Source organism: Littorina saxatilis, linkage group LG2 (genome assembly GCF_037325665.1).
Source record: "Littorina saxatilis isolate snail1 linkage group LG2, US_GU_Lsax_2.0, whole genome shotgun sequence".
Classification (NCBI taxonomy): Eukaryota; Metazoa; Mollusca; class Gastropoda; order Littorinimorpha; family Littorinidae; genus Littorina; species Littorina saxatilis.
Window position 1 is genome coordinate 26,219,925 of NC_090246.1, and position 23,104 is coordinate 26,243,028.

General features: G+C 43.0%; 2 protein-coding genes across 2 annotated transcripts; one reads left to right on the forward strand and one right to left on the reverse strand.

Annotated features, from left to right (window-relative positions):
- Positions 1 to 3: 3 nt before the first annotated feature.
- LOC138958599 (putative ankyrin repeat protein RF_0381) lies at positions 4 to 9,459 on the reverse strand. The gene is made up of 10 exons (XM_070329801.1): positions 9,385 to 9,459; positions 7,425 to 8,036; positions 6,514 to 6,660; positions 5,873 to 5,986; positions 5,140 to 5,280; positions 4,728 to 4,853; positions 4,467 to 4,543; positions 4,098 to 4,224; positions 3,362 to 3,576; positions 4 to 2,972 (listed from the first exon to the last, which is right to left on the reverse strand). Exons 1-10 carry the CDS (start codon positions 9,413 to 9,415, stop codon positions 2,394 to 2,396), a joined length of 2,169 nt encoding a protein of 722 aa, XP_070185902.1. The 5' UTR covers positions 9,416 to 9,459; the 3' UTR covers positions 4 to 2,393.
- Positions 9,460 to 13,722: 4,263 nt separating this feature from the next.
- Positions 13,723 to 22,791, forward strand: LOC138958623 (tubulin alpha chain). The gene is made up of 3 exons (XM_070329832.1): positions 13,723 to 13,937; positions 17,505 to 17,727; positions 19,024 to 22,791. The coding sequence occupies exons 1-3, from the start codon at positions 13,935 to 13,937 to the stop codon at positions 20,148 to 20,150; spliced, it is 1,353 nt and encodes a 450-aa protein (XP_070185933.1). The 5' UTR covers positions 13,723 to 13,934; the 3' UTR covers positions 20,151 to 22,791.
- The last annotated feature ends 313 nt before the right edge of the window (positions 22,792 to 23,104 follow it).

Consider the following 23,104-nt stretch of genomic DNA (forward strand, 5'->3'; position numbering starts at 1 on the left):
TGTGTGCCAGAGAGAGAAAGATGTGTTTTTGAGTGTACATGTAATTTGTTGTCAAGATACTGTGTCAGTACATAGACAGTTGAACAATGTTTGCATTTTGTGACACAACTTGATAATCTGAGCTAAAAATCAGAAAATTAATTCAACAGAGCACAGGGTGTTTGTTTTTTTCAGTTTTTTTTTTTAATCTTAATTGCAGCAACTGCTTCAAACACCGAACAGTACAATTTGGCACAGGCAGATGAACTGAATATAAACACACCCTTACACCTCTTTCAGCAGGACAGTTGTATGACAATTTATGCTGACAGTAAAAAACATTCTACCATTTTTACAGAAAACAAATAAGTATCGTAAAATTAAAGTTACGCTACATAGCTGCTGAGTTCTCTGCATATGATCAAATTCTCACAACCTCATGAGACATGCACGTAATACAACAATGTTCCAGTACAGCTGCGAACAGAAGTACATATCAAAGCAACATAACATCACCAAAAAAACAAAAAATAGCAAAATGACAACAAAACAACACAAAGAATAATAAATTAGCTTGGGTTTAAGAATGCTAGATCATGTACTGCTTGAGTTCTGTGATCATTCCTCTCTGTCTTTTTGCCTCGTCTCCTAAGCCTGGAGAGGAAGGGAGGGTTCATTATCAAGAGATCTATTCTAAAATGCCAAAACTGTTCTTTCTTTCTTTCTTTATTTGGTGTTTAACGTCGTTTTCAACCACGAAGGTTATATCGCGACGAGGGAAAGGGGGGAGATGGGATAGGGGAAAGGGGGGAGATGGGATAGAGCCACTTGTTAAGTGTTTCTTGTTCACAAAAGCACTAATCAAAAAATTGCTCCAGGGGCTTGCAACGTAGTACAATATATGACCTTACTGGGAGAATGCAAGTTTCCAGTACAAAGGACTAAACATTTCTTACATACTGCTTGACTAAAATCTTTACAAACATTGACTATATTCTATTCAAGAACCACTTAACAAGGGTAATAGGAAGTTAGTGAAGAATTTTATGGGTGAGAAAAGGAAAGTAAAAGGACTTTGGGGAGGCAGAAATAGAGAAGAAACAAGAAAAAGATCCTAATTATATGTTCACGGCATCGAGAGTGATGCGACCTTCTCTCAGAAGTTAGTAGAGAAGGCTCCCCCATCCACCACCCGGGGGACGCGCCTCTACGCCAATTAGGGGGCGCGAGGTGCCAAAACTGTGTCAATACTACCAGGTCAGTGTAAAATCCATGTGCTTCAGCCAAGAGCACAACTTGGGAAGAGCTTGGATTTGCATGGAAGCTAATGGCACCAACCATGTTTTAAAACACAAGCACCTTAACGCAAACAATAAGCAAAAAAACAGTCTGCCTGAATACAGACATAAAAAACAGCACCATAAAACAGCCAGAACAGCACCACCAAAAACACACACACACACACACACACACAAAACTAGAAAAAAATAATGAACTAAAAGTTAACACTTGCCCATATTATTTTAAGACTTGAGGGACATTCACAACAACAAAAAATATCAATAACATTTCAGCACCAAGTAAATGCCCAATGGTTTTAACAAGTTCAAATACTATTTCAGGTTAATGCTGTAATAACACTTGCCAATTTGTATGTGCAAACTCCCTCAAACAAGAAAGTTAATCCCAACCACACACATGCAACAACACACTGCAACATATTTTCACACAGAACACACCTACTCTACAACACCCAAGCTGTAGCCGACTTGCGACCACCGTCACAGGAAGCATGTGCTAAATCCAAGAACAAATCTGCACTCGCTTGAACCAATCTCTCACACATCCATTGTCAGGCTCTGTAAGTGAGGTATCAGGAAAAATACATCCAGCACATTTCTGTCTTATTTGGGTTTGCCCTCATACTGTTGTTTTTAAAAATCAATCAAGAAAGTAAGTTCTGGCAATTATAACATAATAATTGAATGAGACTGAACACTTTTTATGAGATTGGATATGTAAATGTTGGCCAATCTCATTGAACATAATTCCTTATAGAGTTCTGTAACAATACTCTTTAGTATTCAGCTTTACTGTAGAACAGCTGTATGTGAATAATTGATGACACACAGAATTTGTACTGAAGGCAGGCACTGCGGAGAAAGTGTAACATTCAAAAGAATTGAACACATCTTTACATAATAAAGTACATATTCCTGTATTGAGAACATCTTTTCTTGAGTAAGTTTGGGTTACTTTCTTATATCAGAAAGAAGTTTGGTGCAGTAGTTTGCAACGGAATTTGACACACTTTTTTTTTATTGCAATACTGTTGACTGACTGACTCTCACTCATGTGATTTTCCTGACACCTTTCACACTCAAAACCTGCACATGCACAAACCCAGAGTCTTGCTATTCTGGTACGCTCCCTCTCCAGCCAAACGCTGTGGGTTTGAAGCGCAGTTCTTCTTCCAACCGATCATTCTCATCCCAGCCTTCGAAGACGTCCTTCATTGCAACATAGTCCTTCAGCTTTTCCGCCACTGGCAAGGCCACCACTTTGGTCTGAATCGGATAGCCTATGCAGGCACGGATCTTCCTCCGACAAACGTCCTGCAAAGATTTTGGCTGGGTGACGCTCATACCAAAGATAGTGGCCAGCTCGCGTTTCATCTTGAGGTCAAAGTGGGCAGCCAGGTCACGCGACGATTTTAAGACAGATCTCAGCAACCGGATCACGTTGACAGGGGTAGCATGGTAGCAGTGAAGCAGCACCCTCAGAAGGTCAAAGTTGCGATGGGTCAAGGCTACGGACAAAGGTTCAAGGACAAAGTGAGGGTGAGCATCCTCATTGAGAAGACAACACTTCAGCAGCATGGTGACCTTGGCATGTGCGTTAGGGTCGCATCCTAGCTGCAGAAGCTTACGAGCAGCAGGGAAGTTGTCCTCAGTTGTTGCCACCTGCAGTGGTGTCAATCCGTCTACGTTCATCTGCAAGCACACACCGAGTGTCAAAAGGTAATGGTCAGCATACCATGGCTATGTCACCTTACATACAACTACTTGGCTACTAACATGTTCTCTGAAGCTTCTGGTCAACTGAACTTTTTCAACAATGCACAATCAATGTAAACATGTCAAGGTAAAGGGCACCTCCTATGTATCACAGTACAGTGGAACCCCCATTTTCAAGACACCCCCCCCCCCCCAATTTAAGGCTCCCTCCCTTTTAAGACCCTGCTTTATAAGATTTTTTGTTCATAACCTCAATAAAATACCCCCATTCTAAGACTCCCTCCTTTTTAAGACCCTATTTTCTCAAATTTTTGGAGGTCTTAAAAGGGGGGTTCCACCCTAGACAAGCATGTAGTAATATCCACCTGGTTAATGTCGCAGCCTCCATGCACCAGCAGCTCTATGACGTGAGCGTGGCCATGCTTGGCTGCTGCGTGCAGTGGTATTGCTGATAGCGTGGTGAACACCAGGGGGCGTGGCAGTGCAGCAAGCAGATGAATCACGATCGCTTCGTTTCCCTTCTGGCTGGCCATGCACAAGGGACTCTGACGCTCAAGAGTTTTCGCTGACAGGTCACACCCTGGAACAGCCATTTGAACTTTGGTTCATTCATGCTCTGCGGTATCTGTTTATAACTGTGTGGTGCCACTACATTGTTTAACTCCCATAGTAAAAGAAAATAACCTCAAACGTATAATCTCCAGTAAGTTCTCGGGTACAACTGAGTACCTGAAACTCTTAGATATCTTTCCAATCAGAGATCTCCGGTGACAGGGTACCTTACGATGGAAAAAAAAGAAGAAAAAAATCTAAAAATCTCTTGGTATGTTTATCTAACATGGCATGCTTCTTAAGAAAGACACCTGTAACGAAAGGACAGTCACGGACAGCCCACAGGGTGTTAGATCCTGTCACCTGTCACTGTTACATTGTTGAGAGTAGCTAACACTCCAAAATTTGCAAAAAGTTGGTCTGAACAACAATCATGTATCCATTTCAATAGAAAAAGGTTCTAGGAAGACGGAACTACCTATTCTTATCACCAAAAAGGCGATCATCAATTCTGGAAAAAAAAGTCTGTTTCTGTTTTTAATATCTGACCTGAATCAATGAGGAGTTTGGCAGCCTGGTTGTAATACTGATGAATAGCTTCGTGCAATGGTGTGCGACCAGCTGTGCGCTCAGGTAGGTTGAGATCTGTTCCTGCCTCCACTAGGGCTGTTAGAATCTGAAAAGTAAATCTCAATGAGGTAGAGTACACTTCTACACAACTTTCAAACTTACAGCAGGAAATGACACTCTTAACGTGTACCTGCAGTAAAGGCGCATAACACACGCAAAAACAAACCAAACAAACGCTGTGGAACATACACTGGAGAAACTTCCACACTGTGAAAGCCTCATCTGAAACACAACCCTATAATCAACACAATTCTTCAAAGTGCATGTAACTATAAACTTAAGACTGACCTTGATATCTGACCTTGACACGATACCAGCCAAAAGTGGATTCTGGCTGTCACTGTTAGCACCATTCACTGAGCAACCTGTGACAAGAACATGGTACATTTTTTTGTAAGCTGCAATGCAATGCAATGCAATGCATACAACTACAGACACAGAAATACATGCTTACATGCATGCATTCACACACATCTTCTCTCTCTTCAACAAACACACACCCAGCTTTCTCTTAAAAACACACACACACCCGAGCCACACGAGACTTACCAGCTTTAATAAGCATGCTGACAATGTTCAGATTGTTGCCATAGACAGCTCCATGCATCACTGTGTCACCGCTGGTGGTCACAACGTTGAGATCTGCACCACTTTTCAGAAGCAGTTCCGTCAGTTCTGTGCACACATAGAAATACTGATAATGCATATTCTGCTTTGTTCTCCGCAAATATCAACAGTTTCTTAAGTATTCTATCATGTCAACCTCCATTCTCTTTCGTTTGTTCCCACATACAAAGGAAATTTCCATATAAAGGTGTTCTAAACAGCAAACCTCATTGAATATGAAAACAAAGAAAAACTTATGTAAAAACTGGTCTACTCAATCCATATCCCTCAAATTCACACACACACATACACACACGCACACACACTCCTTACGAAAGCTGTGGCCTGTGCTCACCAAACTGTCCTCCATAAGCAGCTTGGTAGATGGGCCTCCAGCCCTGGTTGTCACCGACATTGAGGTCTGCGCCTGCTGTCACCAGCCGTTTCACCAGGCTCACTGCGCCCCCACTCTGATCCGGGTCAAAATACTGTGCCACTGAAAATCAAATGAGATCTGAATAAAACAGAAATACTTTGCTCTATTTGGGCTGAAGAAAATTGCTTCAGTTCACTGACTACAAATGAAGTTGAAGAAAAACAAAGAAGGATGAAAATCAGACAAAGAAACATAGACATTTCACAGACAAAGGCTTGCAGAAAGAGATATCAATAGAAAGAACCAGAATCTAAAAAGAAAACAAAATGAAGATTATGAAAGTTGCTGGTCTCCAGAAAAGGTACAAGATAAATGGGAAAGACAGGTAACTCCAGCATTCCACAGGAGTAACAGTTCCAAGCCTGGGTGCACATGGGTTCTGCCAGTCAAGAAGAGAGTCAAGCTGACCACAGAATAGCAAGATCTAGATCAGCACTTTTCAGGACGTGTACGGGAACGTGTGCGGGTAACGTCATCAAATCTAGTTTTTACGTCACGCGTTTGCCAAGATCTGCAGTCTTGGTGGGAGCAAAACAACATATGCATTTGGAACATTGGAGAAAAAAGTAAGTCACGGGTGACGCAATATCTACACGTCCACGTACTGGTCTTTGCTACACGTTCGACCATCTGGTACACTGTAATGTCCCACCTTGTCTTATAGCCTCGTGTAAAGGAGCGTGATGCAAGCGGTCAGCTTTGTTGATGTCACAGTTGGCGTCCAGGAGTAACTGAGCAATCTCCAGGTTGTTATTCCGCACTGCCTCTGTGTAAAAAAAGCATTCACCATGGTTTTATAGTATGTGGGTAAATTATGTGTTCTTGTCAAGTCATGTACAGAACCTGTATGACAAGAAACCAAAATAATGTATATAAACAGTTACAAGTCAGATCAGAAAACTGCTAAAATGGACAGAAAGACATTTCATAGTCCATGGTAATTCTGCTTAATGAGAAATTACCAATGAAAATTGATAACTCTACTTCAGAAAAAAATCCTTGCCACCCCATCCTTCTCCCCTCATCACTTTCTTTTTATTCCCTCTCCAAATTTTTTTAAAAAATTAAAGAAATCGGACAGAATTTCTTTGTCAGCACTCACCACGCATAAATCTACAGATCTGCATAAATTCAGCAGAGTACCTAACAAAGGTGAGGTGCCCTTGTCAATGAAAATAGTCATAAAAGAATCCCCCCAAAAAGCAAATATTCTAAGAAATCTGACATAGAATTTCTTTCTCAGCTCTCACCACACATAATTCCCAGCGCCCCAAACTAAATTCTGCAGTGTACCTAACAAAGGTGTGGTTCCCTTGACAGCAGCAAGGTCAGTGTTGGCGTGATGCTGAAGCAAAACTTCCATGATGTTGACATGGTTGTTAGCGCAGGCCTCCAGCAAGGCAGTATGACCCCGAGTGTCTTGAAGATCACAGTTTGCACCTGAAAACAAAACATGTTGGATGGATTGGATTGGAAAAGATTTATAGTCCAGTGAGGTTACCCTCATGGAAATTCGGGCTGCTTTCTCCCCGGGGAAAGCGACTTTTCCTGCATGCGTGTATTCATGTTTCCTGAGACTTAATGCCGTGTGAGATGGAATTTTTTTACTTAATTCCAAGTCCCACGGGTATTTGATGGACATTTTTATCTATGCCTATACAATTTTGCCAGGAAAGACCCTTTTGTCAATCGTGGGATCTTTAACGTGCACACCCCAATGTAGTGTACACGAAGGGACCTCGGTTTTTCGTCTCATCCGAAAGACTAGCACTTGAACCCACCACCTAGGTTAGGAAAGGGGGGAGAAAATTGCGGCCTGACCCAGGCCTGAACACGCAACCTCTCGCTTCCGAGCGCAAGTGCGTTACCACTCGGCCACCCAGTCCCTTGTGAAGGAAGGTTGTGTAATGTCTGCTGTCTTTCATATCCTTGTATTTCAAAACAATAATTTTAAGTAAATTTCATCTCCAGATTCTACCTATCAGAGAAGAGACAGATATATACATAATAGCAATGTGTCAGACTGTGTACCAATCATGCCACATATTAACACAAACAGGCACACACACACTCACATCTCAACTGCGCACAGTGGCACACACAGAATGCATGCATCTCAGACAACACACACAGCAATTAATGCCAGAAACTAAAGAATAAAGATCTTACATTTACAGTGCCTCATTTGATCCAAGTTTACATACCTCCTGCAAGTAAAGTCTGCACAATATCCACAAAGCCCCACTCTGCAGCCACCATTAGCGGTGTCTTGTGATGCTGGTCAACCCAATCAAGATCTGCTCCAGCTCTTATCAACTCTGCCACCATTTCACAGTTTCCTGCCTGAGCTGCCACCATGGTTGCAGTGTGACCCAGCCTGTCTGGTACATTTAGATTGCAGTTTACTTCCACCAGTAGGTGAGCAATCCTGGTGTGCCCTTTCTTGGCACAGGCATGGAGAGGAGTGGACCCTGCATCATTTTCAGCATCTACGTTTGCCTTGTTGTCAATAAGCACCTTGGCAATTTCTTCGTAGCCGTTCCAGCACGCTGTGTTTAAGACAGAGTTTAATTCTCCATCTGCTTCGTCCACACCAGCACCGCGTTCTATCAGCAGCTTGCAGATATCAAGAGCTCCAATGCGCACTGCAAGTTGCAAGGCAGTTTGCCCGCGGTATCGAAAGTCCACATCAAAATCTGTTGATGCCAAAATATCTTTGACAGTTGAGACGTCCTTTTCATCAATGGCCTCTTGCAGCTTTCGGATGTTTCTCCTTTTCTCCCTCTTCTCATAGGCTTCTTTGCTGTCCACTGCATCTGGGATAAACAAACAGATCACATTACTTATTAGTAATATTACAGATCTTAAAAAGGATGCAGTCCATGTTCCCACAAAACTGTTGTTACTACATTGGGGTGTGCACGTTAAAGATCCCACGATTGACAAAAAGGTCTTTCCTGGCAAAATTGTATAGGCATAGATACAAATGTCCACCAAATACCCGTGTGACTTGGAATAATAGGCCGTGAAAAGTAAATATTCACCTTAATTGGCTTGAGATTTACTGGCCGATGTGAATGCGTGATATATAGAGTAAAAAATTCCATCTCACACGGCAGAAATTAATATGTAAAGCGCTTAGAGAACGTCAAGTGCTATATAAATCGCCCCATACATATATACATCTATATATCTATATACGGCTTGTGTGTGTCTGTCTGTCTGTCTGTGTGTTCGCTATGCACGGCCAAAGTTCTCGATGGATCTGCTTCAAATTTGGTGGGCATATTCAGGTAGAACCCGGACACAATCTGGTCGATGAAAATTTTCAACACGTGCTCTCAGCGCGCAGCGCTGAACCGATTTTGGTTTTTATGGTTTTTCTGTACATCCATTCCCAGTAACTCTTCCTTATCTTCTCCAGTGTTTTGCGCGTTTATCTCCCTTCCTTTGTGTGGCGTCAATCGCGTACGGTACGCCACTCACCCGGCAAAGCCGGGTACCCGGCGAAACCGCCGTACGGTGCGCCACTCACCCGGCCAAGCCGGGTACCCGGCAAAGCCGGGTATTCGGCTCTACTTCTTCCCGGCGAAGCTGGTACCCGGCGAAGCGGGTAATCATCTAGTACATATATATATATGTGAACTTATACTGTAAGTCTGTTTCCAAGAGATATATATATGTTAAATTATTTTATTTCGTCTTTCCTTTTTCATTGTCACTGAGACTATATTCAAGTTTGAATAGCACATGTAAGCCTCACAGACTGATTTGATTGTACAGAAATTCTGCAGACAAAGAAAAGCTACATGTGCAGAAGAAAAAAACACAGTGACACACATCATCACAGCTCAGAAATTAAACTCAAGGTTTCTCTGTAGAAGGGAATCCTGTTGCAATTAGTTTGATCACTGATCAAGATTTTAGAAATACTTCGCATCTTCTCTGATGTTTCTTCGATGCCATTGCCAATCCAAAACAACAAATGTCCATATTTGGACCTCCGAAGTTTCCAAGCTGTTGAAAGTGTTTGAACACAGTCTGTGCATCCAAGCAATGAGAAAAACCATCAACTGGGTTCATAAATTAAGTTCGTAGCCATGCAGACTCTTGTATGTGACCTGCTTAGCAAATTGGGTGAACAAAACATTGGAAATCACAAACCTCGCTTATCTCTCCATCCCGGTGCGGCCATGTCTGCCAAACATGTTAAGCGGGAGTTACCTTTCCTTGGTTCATGCCAATGGCCACGCCCCCTTTTCTGCGTTCAGTCTGGTTGTAGTCAATACAGGCACACGAAGGAATTGTCATGTCAGTTGTGTGAGTGACGATTGGGGTTTGACTACAGACCAAGCAAGTTGAACTGACTCTAAAACTCACAGACATTGAAACACAATATGACACACACACACACACACACACTGACACACCCATACTTTGGTATACCCACTGTCTTACAGACATATTGATAGACACTCGCCAAATAGACCACCACCACTGCCATCCCCCCACCACCACCCTCACCCCCCCCCCCCCCCTCGCTCTCTCTTTCTCGTCTCTCTCTGTGCGGTACGTGCAGAGCATACAGTTGCCAAAGCAGCGGAAAACTCCGTCAGGCACAGACCGTTACATACCGAAATTACTACTACTTTAACCGCCGCAGCTTACACTCACACTGACTGTTGTACTGCGATGGGTTTCCATAGAAACCAAAACAACAGAAACGCCTTGTCGGTGATGCCCGCCGGGATTTCGTCGCGGGTATTTGCACGGTGTTCAAATCGATCCTCTCACACTGCTGGCGAGACAATCGCTACACTGTGATGAGAAGTGACAGATGATTTCATGATGGTATGCGATCTGGCGACGCTGTTAACGCAGCATTATTTGTTTTTTGTTGCACTGCCAATGAAGTGATAATCAAGTTGCTATCCGCGTAATGTTTGTTTAAGCAGCCGATTGGGTAATGGCTACATGCAGAGCTGTGTTTCTCTTCTTTTGCACTATGTTAGTGTATGTATACAAGTACTAGAGGAATATACCCGGCTTCGCCGGGGTGAATCGCGAGACAGAGACAGACAGCGTGGCGGTTCACCACAATCACCTTTGAAGGCGAAGTCGGCCTGTCAAACGGGATTGAGAATTTTAGAGCTTATTTCTTAGTCCTATATTATCTGTTGTAGCTTCTCAAATGCCAGAACATACAGACAGACAAAAGCCGCTAGACCCCATCACAAACAGAACTCTATAATCCACAGGTGTTGCTTACACACACACACAAACACACACACAGAGAAGCCGTATATATATATGTATATCTATAAATATATAGAGATAGGTGACAGTGTATTTTTCGCGTGGCTATAAATTGATTCGACCTTTTCACTTTGACAGTAAGAACAACTTACGGGTGCAAGGGAAGCGTTCTGGACAGCGCAGTGACATTCTAAAAATAGTAACGTACAAAGACGGGAATATGGATTGAAGCCACATGAAGGAAGGGAGATAAACGGGGTGAATCGCGAGACAGAGACAGACAGCGTGGCGGTTCACCACAATCACCTTTGAAGGCGAAGTCCTGTCAAACGGGATTGAGAATTTTAGAGCTTATTTCTTAGCCCTATATTATCTGTTGTGGCTTCTCAAATGCCAGAACATACAGACAGACGAAAGCCGCTAGACCCCATCACAAACAGAACTCTATAATCCACAGGTGTTGCTTACACACACACACACACACACACACACACAAACACACGTGACACACACACACAGAAGCCGTATATGTATATCTATATCTATAAATATATAGAGATAGGTGACAGAGTATTTTTCGCGTGGCTATAAATTGATTCGACCTTTTCATTTTGACAGTAAGAACAACTTACGGGTGCAAGGGAAGCGTTCTGGACAGCGCAGTGACATTCTAAAAATAGTAACGTACAAACGGGAATATGGATTGAAGCCACACGAAGGAAGGGAGATAAACGCAAAACACTGGAGAAGATAAGGAAGAGTTACTGGGAATGGTGAAATGAACAGAAAAACCAAAATCGGTTCAGCGCTGCGCGCTGAGAGCACGTGTTGAAATATCTCATCGATGATATTGTGTCCGGGGTGTAGCTGAATACGGTGTCCAAATTTGAAAAAAATCCACCGAGAACTTTGGCGTTGTGATGTGGTCTAGCGGCTTTGGTGTGTCGGTATGGGGGCCCGGGTAGCTGAGGTGGAACCAAAATCGGTTCAGCGCTGCGCGCTGAGAGCACGTGTTGAAATATCGACCAGGTTTTGTCCTGTCCCGGGTGTACCTGAATATGCCCACCAAATTTGAAGCAGATCCATCGAGAACTTTGGCCGTGCATCGCGAACTCACACACACACACAGACAGACAGACAGACAGACACAAGTCGTATATATATATATAGATGCATGATGATTACCTGGAACTGGAAGCACATACGAGTACAGACAGAAAAGGAGATGAATACAATTATATGTGGCTTGATAAGCCAATCCGGAAAGCTCCCAGTTGTAGACAAGTCAGTGCCACCAGGAAAATCTGAACAAACTTCTCCAAGATGGAACAAATGCCCAAAGTTTAAGTAGTTTATGCCTGCGTCGGTAACGTTTTGTCCGGTTTCTGAAACGATTTCTTCAGAAGACAGAACTGACAGAAACACGTGACACTCACGACCACACACACACACACAAACAAACACACACACACGCACGCACGCACATCATGACACACACACACACACACACACGCACGCACGCACGCACGCACATACACACACACACACACACACACACACACACGGCACATACACACACATACACACACACACACACACACACACACACACAAATACACACACACACACACACACACACACACACACACATACAAACACACCAGGTCCACTGAATGAAAAAGCCTACTTAATCGATAACTCAATAAGTGTTTCATGAGGAAAAATAAAACACGCACACAAAGAAAACAACTGAGGACTGTTTACGCGCGCGTGTGCGTGCGTGTGTTTAAGATCAGAATAGAGAGTAACTTTTTAATAATACGATGTGTCACCGACCGTGGTACACAGTACGAATTAGGTCATTGCAAAACGTAAGAGATTTGCACCGCAGGCAATTCAAAATGCACCTGATGTACGCCTAATGTCAACCCTTACAGCACAACCAGGCATTCACAATTTAAAGGGGTTCTATTTTAGACAGGGAAAACAATCAACACAGGTAACTAAAACAGTTGTCAAGCTTCGGTTGCTAGGGTGACAAGGAAAGTAAAACATATACGTGCTGTCTGTGATAGCAAAGAACAAAGCTATATTTTACTATTTTTCAATGGGAACAATTCTCGTCAATATTTTTCTTGATGAATTATTGATATGATGTAGAGCTCTCCGTTTTCGCTTTGTGGAAAGTGGATGGGGGAAAGGTGTGAGAAAATAACTGGTACCGACGTGCAAAAAAGAAACCCGAAGTGCACAGTTTTCTGAACAAGTTCTTTTGCTTTTGCGTGGTGCTTCACTATTGTGTCTGTTGTATTTCACGCCAGGAACTCGTCTTGTTCAAACACATGGGAACTCGAGGAGGCGTGGAGATGATGTATATATGACTTGTCCCACCAAAGTCAGGACTTTTATTGTATTCTAAATCAGTATTATGCGCTCTCCTGCATCCGTTGCGAAGATGACCAACAGTGGTTCCTGCAACGTAAAAGATCCAGATCCAGATCCAGATGGGGTGGGAGAGGGGAAAGCACGATGGGAGGTGGCGCGGAGAGGGGGAGGAGGTTGGGTGGGGGTTGACAAGGAAGAGTGAGCGAGAGAGGTGTGTGTGTGTGTTGGGCCGAGGGGAGTCTGTCTTTGTGTACATGTGTGTGTGTGTGTGTGTGCGTGTATGTGTGTATGTGCGTGTGTGTGTGTGTGTACGTGCGTTCGTGTGTGTGTGTGTGTGTGTGTGTGTCCGTGTGTGTGTGTGTGTGTGCGTGGAAGGGGGAGGGGCTCATACTTGTGCTCAGTCCACAAAAAGGGTAAGCCTAATACAAATGTGCATGCTTCTTGGTCTGCTTGTCTTTTTGCACGGCAATACTCGACGGCAATCATTTGTTATCAGCGTTCCATCAGAATGAGTGAAATAGCCCAGCAATAGAATCCCAACAAGCAGTTGCCCTCTAAGTCTGCATTGTCCGAAGTTAGTCAACAATCTCTCTTATGTACCGGTAAAAATACAGCTTAGTCACTGACCCGAGTGTATATGCTAGTAATAACCGAAACACCCATCATCTGCTCAAGCCTGCAAAACTTAGCAACAGTCGCCCATCACCGAGAAACAGTCTCAAACATAAACCCCAGGTAACATAGCAACAGCCAATCGTTGGGCCGTGTCGGCAAAGGTTGTCGGTTTTTCACTCAATCGACAGCAAATATTATGCGATCGAATACTTGTATTTATCCTTCACCGTGCTATATAGCCTAGCTCCCCGCGGCCTCTGTCCTCATACCACTCTTGATGCAAGGACGCCCATCGTTTCGTCCCAAGCATCTATCGACCTAGCGACAGGTTGTGTGCGCTGTGTGCAGGCTTCAGTCGTGTTCACGTTGAACGCATCTTTCAGCATCCCCGATACAATATAGACATTTTCTTTCCGTGTCAAACTTGCTGAGTGTCCGTCGAAGTCTCTATTGTCATCATGGTGAGTCCACACAATAGGTTTACCTTGTTGTTGTTGCTGTTAGGGGTTACACGCTGAAATTGGTATCGATTTGTTGATTGTAAGAAAAAAGAAAAAAAGAAAAACATGGCCCAACAATGATAAAGGGAAAAAAACTTCGGGGGGGGGGGGGGGGGGAGACAAAAACAAGATCGGTTGCATGACGTTAATGGATACCCACGCACTGACTTTTCCCTTGCATTCATGTGCAATGAATTGTATCTTCCAGAGTACGTCATGCGTGATCAGTTTCTATTCACTGTTCCAAGACACGGTTCTTTTGTTTTGCGCTGTTCGGTCAATACTGTTTTTCAGCGTAGTTCCTTTTCAGAAAAAAAATCTATCATTTCAGTTCACTACAATTGCCATGTTTAGAAGCCTGTCGTTTTGAGGCTCAGACTAATTGTTGCTTAACTGTTTTTTTCTGAATGCATGCTCAGCAGACCATGCTTTTGCGTAGAACTTAGATTATCCATAATGAATACATTTTTTGTATCATCCTCTTTGGCTGAAATCTGATTACATTGATGTTCAGCTGGTCGTGTAGTTCACAGTTTTAAAAAAAAATAAAATCCACAATGTCATTGTGCCGTTTCTGCTTCTGTTGTTGTTGCTTTTTTGTTGTTGCTTTTTTTTTTATTGAAGGAAAGAAAATCCTCGGTTTCTTTCTTCCGTGTTGATAGCTGTCCAACAATCCGTATCCTCTTGTATATCTTGAAAATAAATGACTACCTTTTTTATGACATGAACTTATGTTGCCCTGCCTTTTGCGTATCGTAAACAGTCGATCCGCATGCAGCAGCCTGCGTCCCCTTGCAGAGTTCATAATAAAAGCAGGTCATGTTGCTCATAACCTCCAGGCTCAGCATATTAAAACCTCATGTCCCAAATAGTCTCTAGAACTTGGGACAAAAATACCTAATTAGCATAGCATAGCATCATAACCGCCAGTGATGCCCCCGCCGCCGTTAGAGCATTTATTCGCGGGTCAACGAATGTGTTGTAGATCGCCTTGTCAGTTTGTGCTGTTCATTAACGCTGCTCTAGCTACTGACATGTCCTGCGGGCGAATGAGTGTGCAGCCACCGTGTCTATTCATATCACACATATATATATTATGTATATTTGTGTTGTTACATAGCGAATTGATGTCATGTATTGCTCATGGTATTAGTCATCATATTCTAACAATCTTTTTCTTGGGCGGATTGATATGCAGTAAGCCTCGCGGCTTAAAATCGGCCTATAGACGCATTCAAAGTACATGCCAACTTAATTCATGTCTCCTTAACCGGCTGACACCTTCATCGGTAGATGGTGCAGTAGACTGTATGTTGCGGGATTCTCTTAAAGGCACAGTCCTTCCCGTGGAAAGCTTTGCTCACTGTATCTGATCTGCCCCGGCTTTTACATGGGACACGGACGGAAAACTTGATCAACACCACGACTGTTTACTGTGAAGAGTTGGATTTTTATTTTTTTTTTAATAAATCAATTTTGTACATTGACACTAGTGGCTTGTTGTTGATTGTTTGGGATGTGTCAAAATGGAGAGATGGCCTTTATCCCATGTAAAAGCCTTGCCAGATCTCAGATGGTGAGCCGAATCAATTACTCGGGAAGGACTGTGCCTTTAATCGCCTTTATCTCCTTCACGTCACTCCACCTTTTTTCTTTATTTGGTGTTTAACGTCGTTTTCAACACACCACCTTGCCCCACATTCTTATCCTTTAGACTTTTCTTCTTTGCTAATTTTTTTCTCATTGAGTTTTACAAAGCAGTGAATACACTGACTGTTCTTTAGACGTCGACTGGTTGCTTAGTGACCAAGCGTTTTTCAAAGTCTTACTAAATTTACCAACACGAGAAGGGAAAATTGTGAACATGTTGAATGGTTCTTTCTACATGTGGACGGCTTTAGTATAGTTCTATTCTTGTCACATTTTTGTTAACAGCATCTGCATATTATATGAAAGGGCTACCAAGCTCCACACCTTAATAACACGCGAGATATCAATTGCTTATTGTCTTTTAATGCATAGTTTAATACTTCTCCATAAATTACTGAAGGCCTAATTAAATGCCTGCAGCTTAACTACTGATGATACAACACATTTGCGTTAACTAAACTAGAAAATACGATCAGCATTATTTCATAGAATTGTGAGGAGTAAAACATGCAGTCACAGTTTATTTTACTATTATGACAGATTACGATGTTGAACTGTTACGTGAATTTTGTACAGTAGACATAACTAGAATCTCATTACGTATCAATGTCATGGCACATAGCCTAAAATCAGGTAGTGTTGAGTTTGAAATAAAAACTGCAACTCGCAGTTGATCCGTTTCTGGGCGGCTTCGTTTACACGACACACTTTTTTGGAGTGCAATAAGTATCAGTGTAAATTTGCGTCCCCTGTTTGGTAATTATCTCTCAGAGGACGACGCGGTTGAGTTTGGCATTGAAACGTGTGTCCCATTTCTGTAGAAATACTTTTGTGCAAACTGGAATAAACAGAGGGTCTGGGTGATTACAGTCTCAGGTCACAGTAACTGCTATTCCAAGTCTCGTCAAGGCCACCTTCTGTTGCACGTTCATTCCGTTCGTGCGTGCAACAGCGCGTGTTCGTAATTCCTGTAATAAATAGGCTACATGTGAGAGAGCAGCGTGCAAACAGATCCGTCAAGTAGATTTACTTCTTTTTACATAAAACTGATACATCTGCCGGAGGCAGGTTTTTCGAGTTTTGCCACTGAACGCGCCTTGCAATAATCAATGTTGTGTCCTTCTTTGGCTATATATTGAAGACAGTTTCATTTACAATAACGATCATCAGCACGTCTCAGAAACGCCATACTACAGCTGTACTATAATTGTTTTGTTTTGTTTTGCTGTTAATATGTGTGTGTTTTGAAGTGAAAATACTCGAGGTAAAATGTTTTTTCAATCTCCAGATCGAAGTGTACAGACTTCATAAAGCTAAATCAATTTAACTCAAGTTACTATCGGAAAGGGTGTCTTTTCCTATAAAAAAAAAAAAACCATCATGAATTGAAATTTAAATTAAAATAAAAGAAAGAGAAAAAAACTGGTTCAAACTGCACATGTCTAGGAAACAAGGAAAAGAGACTTTACTGTTTTTAAACACCAGTTTTGCGCGAAGCATTCTTCGTCTCATATAGAAAACAGGCCTACCCTTGTCAAATTGACAGTTTGTATGATGCCCATTTTAAAGCATGCATGCTGATTTTAGAACCTGGACAGTAGTGCTGAAATTTGCATACATGCTTTGAAATGTTTCCTGTAAATAACAGCGAGCATCAATAATACTGACACTGTCTGTGGAACATTTCCCTTCAAAATGCTTATACCTTCTGTTTAAATAATCCTTCCGATTCGGGTACATGCATATATCTGCATTGGGGGTTTAAATTAACGCCCCTTAAGATTGATTACACATGCTATTCAGTTTAATCCTTCCGTTTCGGGTATCTGCATTCCGTCTTCAGAAATAACCAGAACCAGTCTTTTTCTGCTATTCCAGCGAGAATGCTTGAGTGTCCACGTGGGTCAAGCCGGTGTCCAGATTGGCAATGCATGCTGGGAGTTGTACTGTCTGGAACATGGAATCCAGCCCGACGGTCAGATGCCTTCTGACAAGACCATCGGAAAGGGAGACGACTCCTTCAACACCTTCTTCAGCGAGACAGGGTCCGGCAAACACGTCCCACGCGCCATCTTCATTGACCTTGAACCCTCTGTCGTGGGTAAGTACTCAATTGTTTGAAATTTGAACAGTTTGGCTGTAATATTGTGACAATAACCAGCCAGTGCAGGTTCCTGTCTGTCTGTCTGTCTTTTTTTCTTTCAGTCTTTCTTTCTTTCTGCCTTTCTGTCTGTCTTTCTGTCCGTCTGTCTTTCTTTCAGTCTTTCTTTCTGTCCGTCTTTCTGTCCGTCTGTCTTTCTTTCTTTCTGCCTTTCTGTCTGTCTTTCTGTCCGTCTGTCTTTCTTTCTTTCTGCCTTTCTGTCTGTCTTTCTGTCCGTCTGTCTTTCTTTCAGTCTTTCTTTCTGTCCGTCTTTCTGTCCGTCTGTCTTTCTTTCTTTCTGCCTTTCTGTCTGTGTTTCTGTCCGTCTGTCTTTCTTTCAGTCTTTCTTTCTGTCCGTCTTTCTGTCCGTCTGTCTTTCTTTCTTTCTGCCTTTCTGTCTGTCTTTCTGTCCGTCTGTCTTTCTTTCTTTCTGCCTTTCTGTCTGTCTTTCTGTCCGTCTGTCTTTCTTTCTTTCTGCCTTTCTGTCTGTGTTTCTGTCCGTCTGTCTTTCTTTCAGTCTTTCTTTCTGTCTGTCTTTCTGTCCGTCTGTCTTTCTTTCTTTCTGCCTTTCTGTCTGTGTTTCTGTCCGTCTGTCTTTCTTTCTGTCCGTCTGTCTTTCTTTCTTTCTGCCTTTCTGTCTGTCTTTCTGTCCGTCTGTCTTTCTTTCTTTCTGCCTTTCTGTCTGTCTTTCTGTCTGTCTTTCTTTCTTTCTGACTTTCTGTCTGTCTTTCTGTCCGTCTGTCTTTCTTTCAGTCTTTCTTTTTTTTAACTTTCTTTCTTTCTTTCTTTCTTTCTGTCTTTCTTTCGAAACAATTTGCACATAATGTACTTTCGGCTTATTTCTTGAGTCAACAGAAGTGAAATTACTACATATTGCGAACCTCAATCAATTACACACACCCCCCCCCTCTCTCTCTCAAAAAAACGGATTATGACTGCCGGGGGAAAATAGCCATACACGTAAAAGTCCACTAGTACCCACGAATGCACGTGGGAGTACCAGCCAACGAACGCAGAAGAAGAGGAAAGACAAACTGTCCATCCTGAAGACGTTAATTTTAACAGAGAAACCAGAACTCCTCGCACTTGTAGTATAGGGCTTACCTGGTTACAACCTTCCGACTTCACTTGACAAAAACAAAACAAAATCTATATCCACTTCCAAGCACTTCCTGCATCAAGTTAGCTGACACTGTACCACTGAGTGAACAGATTCAGAACACAATACTGACCTTTCTGCTCATTGCCTGTCAACAGATGAGGTTCGGACAGGCACCTACCGCCAGCTGTTCCACCCGGACCAGTTGGTGACCGGCAAGGAAGACGCCGCCAACAACTACGCCCGTGGTCACTACACCATCGGCAAGGAGATCATCGACTTGGTTCTAGATAGGATCAGAAAGCTTGCCGAGGGATGCACGGGGCTGCAAGGGTTCCTCATCTTCCACAGCTTCGGTGGAGGCACGGGGTCCGGGTTCACGTCTCTCTTGATGGAGCGTCTGAGCGTGGACTACGGCAAGAGGACCAAGCTGGAGTTCGCCGTGTACCCGGCCCCTCAGATTTCCACGGCGGTGGTGGAGCCCTACAACTCCATCCTGACCACACACACAACCCTGGAGCATTCGGACTGCGCCTTCATGGTGGACAACGAGGCCATCTACGACCTGTGTCGCCGAAATCTGGACATCGGTCGTCCCTCCTACACCAACCTTAATCGACTGCTTGCTCAGATCGTCTCCTCCATCACCGCCTCTCTCCGCTTTGACGGCGCCCTCAACGTGGATCTGACAGAGTTCCAGACCAACCTGGTGCCTTACCCCCGTATCCACTTCCCCCTGGCTACCTACGCTCCCGTCATCTCCGCCGAGAAGGCGTACCACGAGCAGCTGACCGTGGCAGACCTGACCAACTCCTGTTTTGAGCCTGGCAACCAGATGGTTAAGTGCGACCCCCGTCACGGCAAGTACATGGCCTGCTGCCTTCTTTTCCGAGGTGACGTCGTCCCCAAAGACGTCAACGCCGCTATAGGAGCGATCAAGACCAAGCGCAGCATCCAATTCGTGGACTGGTGCCCCACTGGCTTCAAGGTGGGCATCAATTACCAGCCCCCCACCGTGGTGCCTGGAGGTGATCTGGCCAAGGTGCAGCGTGCCGTGTGCATGCTGAGCAACACCACTGCTGTCGCCGAGGCCTGGGCCCGTCTGGACCACAAGTTCGACCTGATGTACGCCAAGCGCGCCTTCGTGCACTGGTACGTGGGGGAGGGCATGGAGGAGGGCGAGTTCTCCGAGGCCCGTGAGGACCTGGCGGCCCTGGAGAAGGACTACGAAGAGGTGGGCATCGAATCATTTGATCCCGAAGAAGAGGAAGATGCTGAATACTAGTCACACGGTTTTTGTTTTACATAGTCTGCAGATATGTTTGACGCTACCATGGACTTTCTACTTTCGTAAATACATTTTAACCCAAGTGCATTACGCACTTTAGAGTTTGTATTTTTCTGTGTTTGGTATTACATTGTTGTTGACTTTTTGTTGACCTATTTTGCACTTTCTTCAATCAATGTGAAAAGTGCGCACGCGAAGCAACTATTAACGTTTGAATGCAACGTGATTTAATTTCAACTGAAATCATTATTCTGCGATGAAGTAGACAACAAGTTAACAAACAAAAAGACACGATTGCTGTTACATTTAACCCCGTGTGAACGTCTCCAGCAGACAGTAACATGACGTTCAAGACCAGCGATGCAGTAAAAGGGCAGAAACTGTTTCAACTTCATTGGAATTCGAATTCTGTTCGTGGCTGTACCTCAGTAACACCTTTTTGGGAGAAACCCATGCTGCCTTGATGTATATGCCGCGTTTGTCACACTTCAACTGTATAACTTGACTTTTGTCAACAATCTGTTGTTAAGTTCATTTTATTCAACTTCTTTCATGCAAGAAAACTCTAAACGTCACAGACCTTCCCGTGACAACACTTCTGCTCTTCATCTTAGATTTCAAATTCTCAGATCTGAGACGATGAGCAGAACCCTCCACTCTAGAAGGACTGTGTCTTTAAATTAAACGAACATGTTCAGACAATGACGACCAAAGGACCAGTGGTGCCTTTTCTGTTGGTATTGAGAGAATGGCTCGGTCATACACGTAAAAATCCACTCGTGCAAAAACACGAATGTACGTGGGAGATTTAGCCCACGAACGCAGAAGAAGAAAAAGAAGAAGAGAGAATGGTATAATGCAATTTCAAAGAAAGGCAAGTTTGAATGCTACGATTCAATTCAGGGGGGGGGGGAGGGGGTATCAAAGTAAATTGCATTTTTACTCTGTCTTCTTATATATGTTTCACCTGTGCATGAAGTGTTTAACGTCTTTCCTGTTTTGTGTATTCTTTCAATTTGTTTTGCTAATTTTCTTTGTTCATTTGCCAGTTTGCCTATTCCTGCTCTATGCCTGACATTTTGTAATACGCTTGATGCTTCCCTTTGGATGTGTTCACACGCTTTTTTTTTCTCTCTAACACAAAATTTTAACGCAAAATTTGTTCTGGTTATGCATTTTTGTATTTAAAACTTTTTGCAGAAATCTTTTGTTTGTAAGTAAATGTTGTAAACTAACGCAGACTTAATGTCATGTTACATTATTGTCTCCCCTTAAAGGCACAGCCGTGCCCGTAAAAGCAGTTCTGGTCACTATCTCAGACTTGCCCAGGCTTTCATGTGGAGGAAGACCATCCCTCCGCTTACCATCACACACAGAAAGCATTCTGACTGCTATCTTTGCAGAATGGCATTTCTATTTATGAATTACTTTCTCGAAAGTCACCAGTGGCATTCTAAGAAACGAATTTATTGAAGAATTCCCACTTTGCATAGAGAGCAGTCAGACTGTTGCTGTTTGGTATGTGTCCAAGCTGAGGGATGGCCATATCCCACGCAAAAGTCTGGTCAGATTTGAAATGCCGAGACTAATCGTCTACACGGAAAGGAGTGTGCCTTTAAAATGGCTGACAGGCTAAAAAGGACATCCATATCGGCCCCAAAATGCCTTCCATTTTTCTCCTTCCTGTAATTCTAAATTTGTGGAAAGCATACCAAAGAGGACAATCATCGTGTATTAATGAAAGCGCTTCGTAAATCCCCTTTCTCTCATTCTAAATGTATGGAAATATCATGAATGACAGGTAAAGGAAACAAACTGAGGGCGAAGAAGGTACGTGCATGCTGTGGTTAAACATTTTAAGTTACGGACCTGCACCTCTAAATGTCGCTGATGGTGTGTTTCTTTTCGTTAGCTGATCAATATTCTGTTGCGAATAGCGTAACAGCTTTACGCAGAGCTACACAAATACGTGCATGGTACACGTATGATGTGTTTGCCGTCACCTCCCTCGCCTCTTCTTCAAGATACATTCCTTCTCGTGTAAGCTTCTCGTGTTTACCACCACAGATTTCTTGAGGATTTTAAAAAGGGCTGGACCTTCCATTTGAACACATGCCAAAAATTAGCAGCCTGTCTGTTTCCCGTGCAGTTTGAGGATTTTTGGCTGATAATCTTTCGTAGCCGACACCTATGTCTTCTTCTTCTGCGTTCATGGTATGCAGCTACCATGTACACTTTTACGTGTATGACCGTTTAGGCAGACATACCCCGTTTTCGGGGGAGATTCTCATGTCAATCCGATAAAATTACTCCGCAAAAACAAACAAAAAATCGCACTCTGCGCATACAGAAAGTAGCCGGGCCGTTAAAGCCATGGTATCGTGGGTATATGTCCAAGTGGAAGAATGCTCTTACCGTATAGAAGTCTGGACAGATGTGTGATAGTGTGAAATTCGCGACAAACATTCGAGTGCCCAAACTCTGAATATTTTGTTCCGGGACGCGATTTTTAACTTGTTAAAAGAGATCAGGAATTGAATAAAATTGACGGTACCTGAAATTGAGTTTGAAATAACTTTCTGCATATTCCCGTAATACACCTTAAATGTGAATAGTTTTCAAATAGTAGGCCGACAACTCGAGACAAAAAACAACAACCACTACAATGAAAAATCAATCTTTCATGGGGTAAATTATTGCTTCTACAAAAAAGAAAGGCATCTGTAGCATGTGAGCAGTGACATCTCACCAAATGTTTACTCAGTGGTCATGTTGCTAACATTTAAATTCCATAAGTCTTTGAGAATCCCGTACTAAGATGCACGGTGCAGTGCATGTGTGCGTCAATTTGTTGTTCGAAAGGAATTTCTTTTGTATTGATTTTGTGACACAAACTGAGGTGGGATTTTTTTTTTAATTGATTGGAGTTTGTATAACATTGAACAGTACAT

Coding starts and splice junctions, on each gene's coding strand:
- LOC138958599 (XM_070329801.1), bottom strand. CDS start 9,415: ATGGCCGCACCGGGATGGAGAGATAAGCGAG. Junction 4,544..4,727: donor CAGCATGCTTATTAAAGCTG/GTAAGTCTCGTG, acceptor TTCTTGTCACAG/GTTGCTCAGTGAATGGTGCT. Junction 2,973..3,361: donor GAGGCTGCGACATTAACCAG/GTGGATATTACT, acceptor GTGTGCTTGCAG/ATGAACGTAGACGGATTGAC.
- LOC138958623 (XM_070329832.1), top strand. Junction 17,728..19,023: donor CCTTGAACCCTCTGTCGTGG/GTAAGTACTCAA, acceptor GCCTGTCAACAG/ATGAGGTTCGGACAGGCACC.